This window comes from Penaeus monodon, chromosome 42 (assembly GCF_015228065.2).
Source record: "Penaeus monodon isolate SGIC_2016 chromosome 42, NSTDA_Pmon_1, whole genome shotgun sequence".
In the NCBI taxonomy this organism is placed as follows: Eukaryota; Metazoa; Arthropoda; class Malacostraca; order Decapoda; family Penaeidae; genus Penaeus; species Penaeus monodon.
In genome coordinates, this window is record NC_051427.1 from 16,700,145 (window position 1) to 16,717,817 (window position 17,673).

At 35.5% G+C, this 17,673-nt stretch overlaps 2 protein-coding genes across 2 annotated transcripts in view; one reads left to right on the forward strand and one right to left on the reverse strand.

The window, feature by feature from the left end:
• LOC119599349 (PIH1 domain-containing protein 1-like) overlaps positions 1 to 2,914 on the reverse strand; it is a gene marked incomplete in the record, with an annotated part of 38,626 nt that extends 35,712 nt beyond the window's left edge. Inside the window, 1 exon segment of the mRNA XM_037949105.1 lies at positions 2,778 to 2,914. Within this exon segment, the coding sequence (XP_037805033.1) occupies positions 2,778 to 2,852 (75 nt within the window).
• Positions 2,915 to 4,527: 1,613 nt separating this feature from the next.
• LOC119599180 (multidrug resistance-associated protein 1-like) overlaps positions 4,528 to 17,673 on the forward strand; it is a 46,938-nt gene continuing 33,792 nt past the window's right edge. The window contains exons 1-12 of the mRNA XM_037948927.1: positions 4,528 to 4,645; positions 12,193 to 12,369; positions 12,625 to 12,750; positions 12,984 to 13,121; positions 13,607 to 13,738; positions 13,952 to 14,145; positions 14,369 to 14,563; positions 14,932 to 15,109; positions 15,220 to 15,388; positions 15,709 to 15,860; positions 16,126 to 16,263; positions 17,006 to 17,152. Of these exons, the coding sequence (XP_037804855.1) occupies positions 4,598 to 4,645; positions 12,193 to 12,369; positions 12,625 to 12,750; positions 12,984 to 13,121; positions 13,607 to 13,738; positions 13,952 to 14,145; positions 14,369 to 14,563; positions 14,932 to 15,109; positions 15,220 to 15,388; positions 15,709 to 15,860; positions 16,126 to 16,263; positions 17,006 to 17,152 (1,794 nt within the window). The 5' untranslated portion in view covers positions 4,528 to 4,597. The remainder of the gene's footprint in view (positions 4,646 to 12,192; positions 12,370 to 12,624; positions 12,751 to 12,983; positions 13,122 to 13,606; positions 13,739 to 13,951; positions 14,146 to 14,368; positions 14,564 to 14,931; positions 15,110 to 15,219; positions 15,389 to 15,708; positions 15,861 to 16,125; positions 16,264 to 17,005; positions 17,153 to 17,673) is intronic.

Here is a 17,673-nt window from a genome sequence, read left to right on the forward strand (position 1 = left end):
TATTGAAAATGAGACTACAGTTTCGAAATCCACCTGGATTCCATCCTCAGGTCTGAAGAGGAAAGGGAGAGGAGGGGGTATAAAAGAGAGAGCGGAGAGGCAACGTGGTAACATGGGGCAGGTGAGGACAGATTAACAGAAGCAGAGGGACGTCACATCAGGTCGGAGGATCAGGCGGACTACGCACTGGGTGGCCAGCATAAGGGAGAAGGCGGAGAATGTGGCACACGTTGAGACTATCAGCAGGAGAAAAGCTGCTGTTCAAGTTGAAATTAGGCAGCAGCTTTATTAGGGAGGATTCTACCAGTCTGTGGGCATGGACATCAGCAGAAGGAAAGACAATCCGCACTGCATTTATTGTACTTTTTCATGCTAATTTGTTCAGTGTTAAAATTACAGCCAACTAAGGCATGGCTGTGTAACTTTGTAAATGTCAATATAGTGTACATAAAGAACCAGGTGTTCATATAAGCTTGACCCACTACCAAATGTTTACATTTTTTTATGACAATAGGAATTTTACTGACAAATTTCAGAATATTCTATGAACTCTGATGTAATTTGATTGTGTTAATTTTCTGTGCAAACCCTTTATTTCCAAAGCAACATTCCCATTCTCCCTGCCCAACAGGAACTCATGGGATTTTTTTGACAAATAGTATAAAATGCACTTGATTTATGCAAATGTAATATAAAAATGTTAACCATGTGATTTTGTTACTGGTTTTAAATTGACATAGGATGCTCTATGTACAGTGACTATGGTTCCTTCACACCTGGTGCTGTGGTGTTAAGGTTAACAAACATTCTCCAACATTATTCTGGCAGGATTGAGCTTAAACTGCTTCCTCTTTTATGAAAACCTCCAGGATGTATTGTTAGTGATAATCTAATACTGAATCAAAAACAGTAAAAATAACAATAAGCAACATAAAACCATCCTTGAAACCTCTCAGTTTATGAGTCTCCACTGGTTTCTGTCTGTAGACAAACTGAATACACAGGAATAACTTCTTCCAGTCCATGCTCTTTTCTGCACAAATGCACATCAATCAAAACAAAAGTGCATTTGTAAATTGTGAAGGTCAAAAGAGCTGCTGCAAGTATCATATCTCCATATCAATTTTTTTTTTTTTTTTTTTTTTTTTACAATTCACAAAAGAAATGTTCCATAAGAAAAATGTCTTAAGATGTCATTGTTTCTTAATTCCTTACGCTGTCTATCATAAAAGTCACAGCTGACCAGAGTCAACTATGAATCATATTCATAGCGACAAACGTAGAATGCAGGTATGAATGAGAGTGAATATTTTCCCAAAACGAGATGTATTTAACCGGTTTTGAATATATCTTCGTCAGAAATACACAATGAAGATATATTCAAAACCAGTTACATACATCTCTTATATTATGAAAATAATCATTCTCCTAAAGGAGTCCTAAACAAGTCAACTACATAAGTTCTTGAAAAATAAAACGTATCTCTGCTTCTTAATTTATCATCAAATAAGGAACTACTGAACTTCTATCTTGTCAGAATATATATAGAGGAAGTTTATTGGATTTCACTAAAGGCCACAGAACAGAGGCTGTAGTGACTGCTGCTACTGCTAATGATAATTACCAGAATAAAACTCTTTTAAACATTTACTGAATATCATATTTCGCTGTTGAATAATTTTCTCTCATTAACCCTTTGTACTCAGGTACTGTCCCCAGTAGTTTTCTGTGCCTTTATTTCCACACAGATGGCTCCATAAGCATTCAGCCATCAAGAGTCAATTATGCTGCATTTGGAACTCCTCTACTAACAAGTTGGACAAGATGGAAAATATGTTTTGACTATTTGGAACCCCTACTTTAGCATCTGGGACAAGTTGTTCATCTTGTCCATCTCACCCACTGTTACAGCTGGCTGAGCAGGCCAAGATGATGTCACATTTGCTTGCTTGAGATTTGCGAAGTTCTGGCTTCGCCCGGGCCTTTCACTTATGGCCCGGCCGGAATGATGTCACAATAGCATTTGTATGTAAATAGTGACAGTTGCAGGCAATCACTAGATAATGGTAGGTAATTATAAGAGCCTTTATTGTTGTTATCAAAGCTTATTTTAATGTTTGGTATTAGCAGATAAGTTATTTATGCATCAGAGAAGCAAGTTATATATGTAGTGTGTAAAATATAGACAATGGTATAACAGAATAGTGAATGTCTGCTTTCAAGCTGGTCGCATTGAGATTTTGAATGCCTCAAAGGGCTCCAAATGCAGCCTCGTTGTCCTGCTGGCCTAGACAAGTTGGCTGAACAAGCAAGACCAGGAGGTCTGAATGCAGCATTAGTAGCCAAACATGACATAACCTGATTTCCCTATTTCTTGAATGAGGAAATGTAATTTTATTCTAATCCTGCTAAAACCGACATACTTTCATTAATACTATTGATGTTAAGATTACTTTAATGCTATCAAAATATAAATAGCATTAAAAAGTAAAACAAACTTCCCGAAGTAATCAACGCCTTAGTGAAAAAGTACTTGTGAAGCCATCTATGTGTAAACACAATTTATAAACTAAAATCTCAAAGGACATGGTATATACGCCATGGCAATCCAGTTCCAAAGGTTTATAGTACAAAGATATAAATTTTGACATTTTAATCCATTCATGATTTAACCATGTCTATTCTAGTACCTTCATTCAGTCTAGTATAACGTGACAAAAGTGTTTCACTATCCATATTTTCTGGCTCTAATTTCTTACAACTCTGTGTTTACCTACCTCTAAAAGTAGTTGTTTTCTTATGATATTATCATCGATTTCAAGCAAAGAGGCATTCTTCTGCTGCTTGTCCATGTTTGTAATGTGCACCTATACATCTTTGGAATTAACATCTATGCTTTGAATTATACGATTTTTTTTAGAAAAGACCGACAAAAGATAAGTGAACAACAACAAGAATATTTCGTATACATGACATGTCAATTTTTTTACACTAAAAGAAGAAAAAGTAAGTGTTCACGAAATAACCGAGAGAATTAGAAGTTGCACAGCCATTGTTTATGTTTACGTTCCAAAGTTCGATTGCGTCACCGATCTTGTGACGTAGCCAGGCGTCATGATTTTATTTCATGACATAAATGCCATTAGTATATTACTCTATGTATGTGTTTTGTCGCACTACAGTATTTCTTGTACAAAAAAGAAATAACGGTCTCGGAATAAATGGTTTTCATGACTGAATGATCCTGATTATTGACTTTTAAAATGTCCAATAACCACAGAACTTTTTGATTAGATCAATAATACTTTTCCAGACATTGTACCATCACTACGTGTACTTACTTCCTTGTTCCAAGGCATGTTCATCATCATCGTATCACATGTCTTCTCTTCGTGACACCCACTGTACAGTACATGTATGGAATACTGATGAAATAGAATTTAACATTCTTGTTGGCTGAAACAAAGCCATTAATATTCATTAGACTGCATGGGTACAAAAGTTTGTTATATATGGGAGCCAGCCCACTTCCGGGGATGATTGTATAACGGATGAATGCCATTTGTTGAGGTTGTAAAACTACTGCAGAGTTGAGTAATATCTATACATTCTTCTAAGCAAGGGAAGAAATTTCTATGTAAATTCAAGATTATGATTACTATTCGAATACCTGCTTATATGTAAATGACTGGAAACCTACCAACAAAAAACATTTCAAATTGTCTCGTGAAAGCATGGATGCACATCCACAAATACGCACGTATTTATAAGCTGGATTATCCAGCTGGATTATCCCACATGTTTGTCTTTTGCTCTTTACCTATTTAATTGTCGGTTTACTGAGACGTTTTTATTTGTGCCTGCCTTTCTATATTTCAGTATCTACACATAAACAGGAACGCGTGAAAATGTATATATACATTCTTTGGCTTCCCTTTTAATTCAGTAGCACACACACGCGCGCACGCACGCACGCACGCACGCACGCGCACACACACACACACATACACACACACATACACACACACACACAAACACATACCTATCAAAATAAAAATTCAACAACCAAAAAATGTATAAATTGTCAATAGATATAGTGGTCATGCATGTGTTTCAAAATGGTGGGTGGTTGGAATCAAGGTAAGTATTAGACTCTGCCATATGGAGGAGCAGATGTTATGACAAGATTTGAGTTATCCATTTCCCTCAAATGACTGGTATTTAGTCCGTATACTAAGTATATATCTTGCATAAATATTTAATCGAATACTCTCGTATGTACCAATCGTCTCAGAATAAACACCTTACCAAGCGCATTGGAAATAACACAATTGAAAGCTCTTTATAAATCCACACACACAGACCCATACAAAGAAGAATTCAACTAAAAATTATAATAGCAATAACCTTTCAATCAAAGTGAAAAAATGAAGTATAGCGGACCTGCACGTGTTCCAGACTGGTGGGCGGAGCTTCGTTTGTGACATCATGATGACGGTGTTGGAAGGTTAGAAGACGTCACCGTTGGAACGAGGACCGGGGTAGTCGCGGGGCAGCGGGCGTGAAGTGTGGACGTGTAGAATTAACTTGCTGGAAAATGGAAGAGGGAGTTGCACTGGATGAATTTTGCGGGTCTAAATTCTGGGTACGTTTCATATAGAGGAGAAGAGTATACGTTTGGTGGAACTCTTTTGTAAGAAAGAAGTTTGTGTGCTGTTTTGTAACAAAGTTGGTGAAGAATTCAAAGTTTTCCAAAGTAACAGGTTGTATATAGAGTGGACAAACAAAGCTCGTTTTTTTTTTTTACTTTTCAAAATTATATATAATTTCTATTTTTCAGACGTAGACGTGTTTGTTTGATTGCCAGTCACACAAACTATTGTGCATTTTCAGATTAAGTTTTATAGATATAAACTGTTGCTTATATGTAGTTATCAGTGTAGTTATTAGTTGAGTCCTCAACTTGTAAAAATATATATTGCATGTCTTTCAACACAAGTGCTTACAAACCATCTTTGTAATTAAAATTGGAGGTTTCCTGAGATATCTTAATAAATAACAGCTTCATATTCATGCAATCCAAACTTATGCAAAAGATATATTATGTCAGAACTTTGCTGGTTTCATTGTAATTATAGTATGATGGTAAGATTTATGGAATCTAGATTTACCTTGGCTATTTTATGGATGCACTAAGCTTGGGCAAATTGAAGATGATATTTTTATAGAGGACAAAAACTTGCCTGTAGACAGGAACAGTAATGCCACAAATAAAGGAAGAACTTTGTATAAAGCACTCTTCAGTGCCTAAGAATTTGGGTGCTTCCGAGTTTCAGCTCTATCTTTCCTTGCATACTGATGTGAAGGCTGTTTCTTAGTGTGTGGGGGGGTAGGGCTGTCCATCAACCCTCTTGGGCAGTAACACCCAGTCATGGCAACTTAGTATGTTGTCTGGGGATTGCTTCTGTACTGTAAAGATTTGCCTATTTCATTCACAAGTTGATACCAAAGTTGTGCAACATGTATCATTTTTACATAATGATTTCACTAAGGGGAAATCTAGTTACAGTTTCATACTTAAAATAGTCTAGACACCTGGCAATAATGCCATTGCCATTCAGAGGTTGTATTTCCACATTATTTACTTAGTGGAAGGGTAATAAACCAGAATCAGGCTGTATTAAATATGGTCTTCATTTCTATTCATTAGTAAAGGCCATCAACTTTCGCATACATATATTCTGGCAAGGTAGAGGGTTTGATGGTATGTTATTTCATAATAACTCACCAGGGGAGGTCTGCAAACGCTATCTTGCTATATGCTGAAAGTCACTGGGGTATGGTGTAGGCCACAATATCATTTGATTTGTAGATCCATGGAATGATAATCAATTTTAGCTTGATTTTTACCTTAAGCAGATTTCATGTTTTATATCTGATAGTTTGTGGTCTTTTGGGTATAAAGTTATTTTCTCTTTTGCCATGTAGGCCTTTTGAAAGAGATTACTATTTAAAAAAATAAATAATTAAAAGGACTTTCTGATTTAGCCACAGTGATGTACTTTGATGATTTCTCAGAAGAAGACTACATAGTAATAATGAAAACTTATGTAATTGTCATAAAGAACTCATAAACAACATTATCAGATGTGAAGAGTAACCTGCACAAAGTAATGATAAATAGTTAGAAAATGTGCAGACATTAGAAGATGCATAGCCTGGACCTACAAGCCAATTGCTACATCCCCCTGTTCACAAGACATAGTTGGGACCCTAATCACCAGAGAGGCTTGAACTCCTAAACACCAGATCAGTATTTAGGTACCTAAAACCAATGAGCACAAAGTAACTGTAAATTACTGGTCCAAATATATGGAACTAAGTTTCAACAGATGCCCTCGGCTCTTTTTTTGATATCAGTGGTCAGTAAACCTTGGTTACATACACTACCTGTCTGTATCGCAGCTGAATATATCAATCAAGAGAAGTTGATTACTTGGAACTTTTTACATCTCCCCTACACTCAGATGGAGCAAAGGAGTTAGGGTAGTGTTTTAATAACTGTGATAAATTGATATGTCAGTAACAGGTCTAGACCTGCTTTTCAAAACTGTGCATTGTACTATAACATAGTAAGAGAATACTTCTGCTTAGGGCTTCAGAGATGTGACATTGTGTGGCAAACTGATGTGAATCATTGCTCTTTGTGGCTTTTAAGGACAAAAAGGGAGGGAAGTATCTTCACAGGTTAGGGGCCTCTCCTACCAACAGGGGATATCTTCCTTTAACTCTCTTGCAGTAAGGGTAGGATAAGTTTGTACTTCCCATCCCAAAGGGAGGGAGTATTGAATTTGTGAATCTGTGTAACCTCCCTACTTTGAGAGGTTGCATCCATTCCCCTATTCCCTCTTTGAATTGCCATACTGTGGGAGGAATTACACCAGTTTCCGGAATAATTTCACACCATTGAAGGCCTAAGGAATAGCAGTCTCTTATTCTTAAGTACATTATCATGTGATATACAGATTTTTGACTACACCATGTTGGGAGGGAGACACATTACACAAACTCTAAAGAAAGCATTTCTAAACCAATCACTCACTTGTTAGTCAATAATGCCTATCAACTCCTTGGATCTGGGTGCTTCACTGCCTGCATGTGGCCCTAAGTACAGGCGTTAGGCTTATTCTGATAGGTGTGTGGCTTGTAGGCTGTGGACACACGAACACTCATGTGCAGTGACAAACTCCATGCCTCCCCTTTGCAATGTTATTTTCTCTTTTTCTGCATAAGTGTTTTTAGCTTTTTTGCCATTTGCCAATGTCTATAGTTGTCATTTGATTTACTTTATACAGATAGCAATAGGTTGTTTTCCTTGCACAGATCCATATTGTCTTTCTAGGTAGTCCATAATCAACGTATTAATAATTACAAGTAACGTTTTGTTATTTGTGTAATTAAATTTTTTTTTGTTATATTCTATTTTCTGTAATACTATGTGCCCCACCAATCATGGAGGGCAGGAATAAAACCCTGAGCATGGAAATAGTGCCCCCCATGAAGCAGGTGCTCTTCCAGTTGTGGCTAATGGAAGGCTTATTCCACACTTGTTTATGGATGGAAATAATGCAAAAGTCCTTTCCTGAATGCCCTAATCACACTTCTCTGTGCACTCATGGCGAGTCATTACAGTCAATTCATCCTTCAGCTGAAATTCTCATGACGGCGAGTTCCTATCACCTTGGCCCTCAGCCATATTTTCTCAGGAATGCATGTTCATGTCACCCACCCCTCAAACCAATATTTTTAATGATGTGATGGTTATGTCATTCGTATTGTCGGGGCTAACACACTTCCCCAAATTGTCCTGCTCTACATGGGTGTAGGAGAGGTAAGTAAAGTTACCAAGTCAGTTAATTTTTTAAAGCTAAGTTAAAGCTCAAGATGGGATGTCATTTTACATCATTAGAATGGTCCCAGATACTCTTATCAGACAGGTAGTATATTTTCTGGCAAGAGAGAACTGTAAACCTTCCTGGCAATTTAATGTTAAACTATTAACCAATCTAATCTTTGTTGTGTTCGAGTATTCATTTTATTTTCTGAGCATGCTACGAAAACCCCAGAAATGTAACAGCAAAAGGAATGTAATAATTGCTGTAACATCTACAGCAATTGGCCTTTAATGGCAAGAACGAATGCTGTCAGTTGTCATCCATCCAGTTTTCTTCACCAGGAATGGGGATTCAGACCCTGAACTGAAATACTGAGACATGTAAATCAATACGTTATGGTACACCTCTTGTGGAACTCGTAATGCAAAGATGCAAGTGCAAGTGTGTGGGTGAGAGGGCACAAGCAGGTACTTCTGCTTACATATGTGTGTGTGTGTCTGGGTGTATGTGCATAGCACCTTGTTTGCCTCATAGGTTCATGTTAGTGGATGATTATCCTATTTGTTAAAGTGGTTATAGTATTCGTTTTGGTTGTGTTTTGTGGCAAAATTGATGCAGCTTCCACGATATGCTTGAAAAAGCTTCTTTGATAAAGTGAAGGTGGCCAAGAGTAATTTTCAATTAACACAGTATATCCAGAATGAACAATTGTCCTGGCTGTTGCAGTGGTTCTTACATATTGTTATAGAGCATTTGTGGCAGATTATCCTGCAGCTAAAATTTTACAGTTTACATGATTATGCCTCAGAACTCTTAGAGCATAAAATCTGGATCAGAATTAGGAGGGATGCAAACCCATTTAGTGCAAAATATCATTTGTGGTTGTAAATCATAATTTTGATTTTTGCACTTTTTGTAGAATTTACTATGTAGGCATAAATTGTATTAGACCCCCTAAATTATTATTACTGATGAGATTACAATATTTGTATTAGACTATGTTTAATGTTTCAGACAGTATAGCTGTAGTGCTCAATCCACAATTTTTTGTAGCAATTGTTTTGGAATATCTTAAGTTGCACACATTTTGAAGATAATTTGATATCATACCAGAGAACATTAGTAAATTGTTAAAGGTGATTTTTCTCTTCATATTCTCTCTTTGATTTTATGATCTTTCTTTCAAGCTTCTATGGAATCTTTTATGCACATGTTTTGGGTTGCATCCTTTTAGTATCTGTTTGATTAAAAGGTAGTCTGATTTTTTTCCTGTATTTGCCAACTTTGTTGTCTTTAGAACATCATGGCTGATACCATACATTTTGTAAATCTTGTATTTATTTCAGTAATACTAGCTAATCTATATATTTTGCAGTATATTTTGATCTTCTGGGACAAAAACAGATTCTCATGGGCTTGAATCTTAAAGATACTTTTGAATTAAAGGCCTGGCTAAACAGGCTGTTTATCTCCAGGAGCAATTAAGAGTGTATTTGCCCCACAAAGCATAAACTACTGTTCATAAGAAATCCAAATGCCTTATATATATGAAGGCTCATTTCTAGCCATTTTATATACTTTTGAAATATTTCTGTCTTTACTTCCTACTTCAAAAATATTATTCTGCTATGTAGAAACACCAAAAACTTATGGTTTGAGCTGCTTCCCTTATAGTATTATGGAAATTAGTTTACTAGTGTTACTTACTCTTCTGTATTCTATGATCTTAATGTGTTGTCCTCTTGTATCATTAACTAATTCAGACAGGGTTTGACTTTAACTGCATCATTAACTGTTATTTAAACTGACTGAATTTGTTTATGATCTTGGCTTGTAGATTATCGGTTTCATTTACAGATAGTATGATAAATTTTTTGATAGGCTATATGTTTCATGTGACTGCTAGCTCATGAATTGAATGTTTTTACTCTTTTCACTTTGAGAAACTATCTTTTTCCTGATTGAAACAACTAATTGCTCTTAAAGGCTAAAAGAAGTCTGTGTCAATCTTTTGTAAAATTCCACTTATATCTTCTTGTATTCAACTATTTTTAGACAAATTAAGAATGATTGTGATTGGTCCACTGGTCATAAAACAGCTGTTTATTTTCATAACAAATAATTCCTGCTGTTTGAAATTGAAATAATTTTAATCATAATTTCACCTGCTGTAAAAGGGCATAGAGAGCATGTCAGTGTACTTTATAGAATTTTAGTGTTAGTTTCTTGTAGATTTTATTTTTTTCCTACTGTTTTGTCTTTGATATTTTTTTCTATGGAGGTTTGAAAACCAAGATTGAAGTGCCTAATTTTCAGAGAGTGTAAGAGAATTATGAAGTTTAGAAATGGCTTTGATCCTAGGTTTAGAATGTCATACTTTTCAGGAATATGATGATTATTTGTTAATGTTACACATAGCATATTAAAATTGCTTCTCTGTTTTTCATTTTTTGTAGTGTCTGCTTTCAGTAAAGTCAAAAAAATGTATTCTATCTCTTAGGCATTGACCCTTGTATGTATTTTGTAATAAAAAGGTTTATAAAAAGGTTCTTTTTGTTATTTGTGCAGACTTATGATTACAGATTATAAACTTTCAGATTAGTTGAAAAGCATACATTCTGAATTTAAATTACATTTTCGTCATTGTTTCTTGAGATTCTCATGTGTTAACCTGATGGTGTAGTGTTCTATCCTTCACTTATCTGCCCATATCTGAGTTTTGTTAGTGCTATCTTACAGTGATATGATGTCATTCTCGTTTATCTCTTGTATTAATTGTTTGGTATTTTTAAGATTGATGTACAGTTTGGATGGTATTACATTGTAGATAATCAGATCTTGATTTATTATTTGTTTTAATTATTCACTGATATTCATACAGTGTTGGTTTTTTTAGCTTATTGTACTTATGATGTAAAGTGAAAGTTCTTGAGTGTATAAGTTGAGATAGTATTAGCGTTGATTATGAGATGTGTGAGAGTGTTGAAGAGTTAGATGTTATGAGATGAGTGTGAGAGTGTATGAGAAGTTATGATGAGGTGTAGTGTATAGATGAGTGTGAGATGTATGAGAGAGTGTGGAGTGTATAGAGAGTGTAGATTGTATGAGAAGTGTGAGAGTGTTGAGAGGGTGTGAGAGTGTATGAGAGGGTGTGAGAGTGTATGAGAGGGTGTGAGAGTGTATGAGAGGGTGTGAGAGTGTATGAGAGGGTGTGAGAGTGTATGAGAGGGTGTGAGAGTGTATGAGGGTGTGAGAGTGTATGAGAGGGGGATGTTGGAGGTGAGTGTATGAGAGGGTGTGAGAGTGTATGAGAGGGTGTAGAGGGTGAGAGTGTATGAGAGGGTGTGAGAGTGTATGAGAGGGTGTGAGAGTGTATGAGAGGGTGTGAGAGGGTATGAGAGGGGTGTGAGAGTGTATGAGAGGGTGTGAGAGTGTATGAGAGGGTGTGAGAGTGTATGAGAGGGTGTGAGAGGGTGTGAGAGGGTATGAGAGGGTATGAGAGGGTGTGAGAGGGTGTGAGAGGGTGTGAGAGGGTATGAGAGTGTGTGAGAGGGTGTATGTGAGAGTGTGTGAGAGGGTGTATGTGAGAGTGTGTGAGAGGGTGTATGTGAGAGTGTGTGAGAGAGTGTGAGAGAGTGTGAGAGTGTTGAGAGGGTGTGAGAGTGTGTGAGAGGGTATGAGGGTGTGTGAGACTGTATTAGGGTGTGTGAGACTGTATGAGGGTGTGTGAGACTGTATGAGGGTGTGAGTTTGTATGGAAGTGTATGAGTTTATGAGAGTGTGAAAGAGTGTATGAGAATATAAGTGTGTGTTTGAGAGTGTAAGAGTGCATGTTAGTGTAAGAGTGTGTTAGTGTAAGAGGATGTTAGTGTAGAGAGTGTGTGAGTGTATGGAAGTGTATGAGTGTGAGAGAGTGTGTGTATGAGTGTGTGAATGTATGAGAGTGGGTGAGAGTGTATGGCAGTATGTGTGTATCTGTGTAAGGGCAAATGTAAGTTTAAGTGTAAGTAAAATCATGCTACTTTAAATGCTCTTAAAGATGCTACCTCTTGCATTACACATAAACATTGCATACAGGCTTCACCATTAATGTTGAATATATTTCTATATCATGAGCCCATGTTTATATATTTTAATATGTCTGGGAAATATTTATTTCCATGATTTACCAAGAAGAGGGCTTGTTTATAATATTTTTGTCCAGTAAATCTGCATACTATACCTTCAAGATACACAGAAGATCTTCACACATGTTCTAGCATATGTGATGTATAATCTTTTTTATTTTGTCTTTCAGGATGCCAATGTCACATGGTACACGTACAACCCTGACTTCACACCATGTTTCGAGCGCACAGTGTTGGTGTGGGTGCCCTGCTTCTTCCTATGGGTCTTTACTCCCATGGAAATCTTCTATATAAAAAGCAGCCCAGATAGGCTTGTACCTTGGTCATGGCTCAATATCTGTAAACTGGTTTGTATATCCATTTTTACATTTTTCTACTGGTGTTTTTTGGTGATATTTTTTTTACTTTGTATTGCTATTTTTTGTTGCTAATGATTATTATTTTTTATTGCCTTCATATATCCCTAGTATATATATATATATATATTATATATATATATATATATATATATATATATATATATATATATATATATATATATATTGTTATGGTAATGTGAACATATGCATTTTTTAACCCACCCTTTATACTTTCATTTACAGATTGGGTCAACACTCTTAATGACTGTTCAGTGCGTAGATTTTTTCCATGCTGTTTATAGAAATGCAAATGAAGGAGAAGTTTATGGTGTGGACTATGCTGCTCCAGCAATAATTTTCTTTACAATAGTAAGTTTTAACTTGTATAATGAAGTGCAGTCAATATTGAATATGAAGAAAAAAAACTTGGGTTTTTAAAATTGATGTATGCATAGCAGGATATATCAGATGTTAGGGGGTGGGAAATGGTGCTAGTAAGTTGTGAGAAATTAACCTGTGGTGCTGAAGCCTTTCTTGGCAAACAAATGTTTTTTTTTACAACTATCTTTGAATCTAATAGTATAATTGATATAAACCTACAGCTACTTCAAGTGGTTTTTATCCTGATGGAGAAGAAACGAGGGATACAAAGCTCAGGCGTAATCTTCATGTTCTGGCTACTTCTGGTTATATGTGGTATTCCAGAGTACCGCACATACTTCCTCAATATCTTAAGTGAGGTGAGTATGTGTAACCTATGTATCATTTTGATTGATTGATCAAAAGTGGTATTTTAAAAATGATCAAAGAATTATGATGTTTGAAGCTGGGAATTGACAGAGAAAGGAAAAACGATGATGGGAATTGCAAATAGCATACATATTTTCTGTAATACTGTAATAATTTTTAATTATTTGATTTGATTTTAGGATGCTGATAGCTAACAGTCTGTATTTATTGCTTTCCCATTAAGTATCAACAGTAAAATTACTTGTTACATAAAACAGTTCAACAATAAAATTAGATTACAAGCAAAGAACAGCAAAGCTTGAGTGTTTTGTAACAGTTTTTTGTCAGTGAAGATGAATGTTTATTATTCTCATCATTACTGCTTTTACTTTTGGAACACTTCACTGACCTGTGAACAACTTAGTCCTTCTATAAATAAGCCTTTCTAGATTACCAGATACTAGTATTCTTCATGATTATATTTTTCTCTTTCCAGGAAAATAAAGATGATGTAGTTGTGTTCAGATTTGTGACTTACATGGTGTACTTCCCACTTATTGTTGTAATGTTGGTCCTCAATTGCTTTGGGGATGCTACACCTGAGTATGTGGATTTCGATAGAGGCGAGGTAAGGAATGTTGTAGGGGTGGTTGGATACCTTTGTAGAGTTCCCTAAAATTACTTATATTTCTCAACATAATGAAATTTTCTTTTGACATGTTGGTCTTATCTTACATATGTAAATATAGAGGTATTAACTGATTTTTGTAGAAATTATATGATATTACCAGTGTGGAAGATATGGCTTTTCATTATCAGATGTGTATTTTTCTCAATGCAGAAACCTTGTCCAGAAGTTGGTGCCTCTTTCTTCAATCGAATCTTGTTTGCCTGGATGGATGCCTTGATTTGGAAAGGCTACAGAAGACCTTTAGAGATGAAAGACCTTTGGAGTCTTACCTATGAAAATGCATCTCGCACCATTGTGAAAAGGTGGAACAAGAACTGGAGGAAGTCAGTTGCGAAAAAAGAAAAGTAAGGAATGTTGTTCATATGTTTGTGGGCTTGGCTCAAACTAACTAGTTTATAATGAATTGGAACTGGTATTGGACAGTCTGTCTTTAGTAATATAACTAATTATTCCATGGTCTGTGCCCTTTTTTCTTATAAACCCTTTGTTATTCATGATACAGGACATAGAGGTATTTATTAGCGTAGAAACGTTGTGGAATTGAAAAATAAATCTTCTTTGGTATAGGAAAGCTGAGAGAGAGGCATGGGCATCTACCAACAACTCTACTGAGGTGGAGTTAAAAGGAGTAGGAAAAGACAAGAAGGAATATGTTTCCATCCTTCCCACTATGATACGCACTTTTGGTCCTACATTCCTTTTTGGAGCAACATTGAAGTTATTCCATGACTGTTTGCAGTTTGTAAGTCCACAAATCCTCAGGTTAGTTTCTGGAGAGTTTTGTCAAATCTGATATGATATAAGAAATGTACAACTGGATCATCATTATTACTGATAATAACTATAGTATAATAATAGTATTAAGATTTTTTCCCCCTGAAAAGTGGTCAAGTAGCTGAATCCATGGTGATTAAAAACTTGGTAAGCCATCTAAATGTAAACCCCCCCCCCCCAAAAAAAAAAAAAAAAAAAAAAAAAAAAAAAAAAAAAAAAAAAAAAATCAATCAATCAATCAGTGGACAATACATGGACTCAGCACCAGTGGGATAAGATAATTATTCATGGTTTTGATGGACTAAATATATTTTCATTGGATATGCTCCCATTTTCAATTTCACTTTTATTTTCAGTGCCTTGATCACCTTCACAGAATCTGAAGATGAACCAGTATGGAAGGGGTACATGTATGCTGTACTCATGATTGTGTGTGCACAGATCCAATCTCTTGTGCTTGGACAGTATTTCATGAAAATGTTCTTAGCTGGTTTAAGAATCAGAACAGGTGTAATTTCTGCAGTATACAGAAAGGTAAAGGAAAAATGTAAAAGTATAAAGAAATCACTTTATATCTAGAAAAAAAGTCACACATTAATATGGGAGTTTAATTTTGTAAAGCTAATATGTATGATTCATTTCAGGCCCTGCGCATTTCCAGCTCTGCAAGAAAAGAGTCTACTGTTGGAGAGATAGTCAATTTAATGTCTGTTGATGCCCAGCGATTCATGGATCTAACTTCATACATCAACATGCTGTGGTCTGCACCACTGCAAATTGCTTTGGCACTTTATTTCCTGTGGGGTCTTCTAGGTAAGGGAATTTAACATTCATTAAGGCAGGAAAGAAGGACACACTGTTTATTGATCAAGGAAACTTTATATCAATCAAGGACTTGGTTCTTTGGGTGATATAGAATAAAGCACACTGAATGGTGTTTTGTTTAGGAAGTGGAGAGGTTGAAAATCATATAAACATTTCATCATTTCACTATTACTAGATGCTTAACATGGCTTCTTAACTGATATTGTTTATAGCTGTGATGATAGTATAATTTCTGATATTATAGATGTATTGTATTGGAAATTTAGCAGAATGGAATGGTGAGAATAATAGAACTTTATCTCCTTTAGGACCATCTGTACTTGCTGGCCTGGCTGTTATGATAGTGTTGATCCCTGTGAATGGTTTTATTGCTAATAAGACCAAGCAGTTCCAGATCAGTCAGATGAAGAACAAGGACCAGCGAGTGAAGCTTATGAATGAAATCTTGAATGGCATTAAGGTTTGTATGAAATCTTGCTTGTTTGTTTAGAGCTACACTTTATGTACCATTGTCTGTAATGCAGTAGGTGATTTTAGAGTAAAGTCATATATATTTTTCCCCCCATTTTGTTATCAGATTGCTACAGAGATGTATGCACTATGTCATTTAAGTGAGGTGTGAGATTCATGATTTTAGTTGATGGTCAGTTTTAGCTATTTCCATCATTATCTCAGAAAATTTCTTACCTCATCATGAGGGTATGATGGAATGTATCTTGTTTCAGGTTTTGAAGCTGTATGCATGGGAACCCTCCTTTGAGGAGCAAGTCCTAGGAGTTCGCAACTTGGAGATTAAAGTGCTGAAGAAATCGGCTTACCTCAATGCAGGTACTTCCTTCATTTGGACCTGCACGCCTTTCCTGGTAGGTGTTGATGTAAAAGATGTCATTTAAATAGTCTATAGTATACAGATATGGACATTGAGGTATTTGATCTGTTTACTTTATATTTTGGGTAATATTTATGAATGTTAGCCTAATCTGATATAAGTGACACATTATCATGAGGATATTATCACTGTTGAATAATTTGGGTAGGTATTTAGATTACTGTAGTGCTACAATCTGGCATTTACATAAGAAGTAATTATTTTCAAACTGTCCTTACTACTTTTAAACACAAGGACAGTTTCATTAGAGGAAATCAGCCAAGAGAAGAGAATGGGTAAAAGAAAAAATTGTATTCCCCCTCCCCCTTTTTTTAATAGTTATTACAAATTGCACACTGAATGTGTAGTTTTAGGTTCATTTATTATTATATATGTCTATCACTGATTTTATTTTTCTCATTATTACTGTAATATTGTCATTATTATTGTCAATGATATTTTTATAGTCTAATGTTCTTTACTTCCTTTTTCCCATATATTATTCTATTTTACTTTTCTTTAGTATAGACTAGATCATAATAGAGATTGAATTATAATTAGATATTAGGCTTTCTTTCCAGAAAAGAGGATCTGGCTTAACAGAGGAGATATAGTGTATATAGTTTATGATATATATTTCTACCAACAAGAGTACTTTCTTAATGTCATTTAACTTTCTCTGAAGAAAGTTATTTTCTCATCCCTATTGTCTGCATAATTCTCAACCCCACTTCCAGGTGACATTTGTAATGTTCACAACCTATGTCATGACTGACCCAACGCACATCCTGACTGCCGACAAGATTTTCACGTCTCTCACCCTCTTGAACATTTTGCGCATGCCCATGGCCATGTTACCATTCCTTATAGTTGCATCTGTGCAGGTATTATCCCAAAGATGTGCTTGTACTGAACATTTTATGCAGTCTTTTTATTTTACTTCCTCAGTTACAGGACTTTTTGTGGCTGATGTTGGCGTCCTGTTCTTACGTCCTTTATTTTTAGTTGGAGATTGTGGGGGTATTGTGCTAACTTAGAGGAGTATGTGTTTTATGTGATTTTGATATCTTAATGAAGTGCTTTTACACATATATTTATATATGTATGGATATTTGATTTAGTTGTATTACTTCCTTGTTATGATTTTGACTTTTGTTTGTGTGGAAAAAATTTTATAGGTTACATTTAACCCACTTTTACATACATACACATAAATATACACATGTCACATGTATGCATGTGCACACTTCCACTTAAATTCATTCTCACATTTGACTTACCCACGTTTACACCTGGATCCACTGTGTTTATATGTGTCCTATACTATAAATATGAGTATAACTCTAGATTCATCACTCACATATTGTTACATACATACTCATACACTCACTTGCTTGTTCCTTTT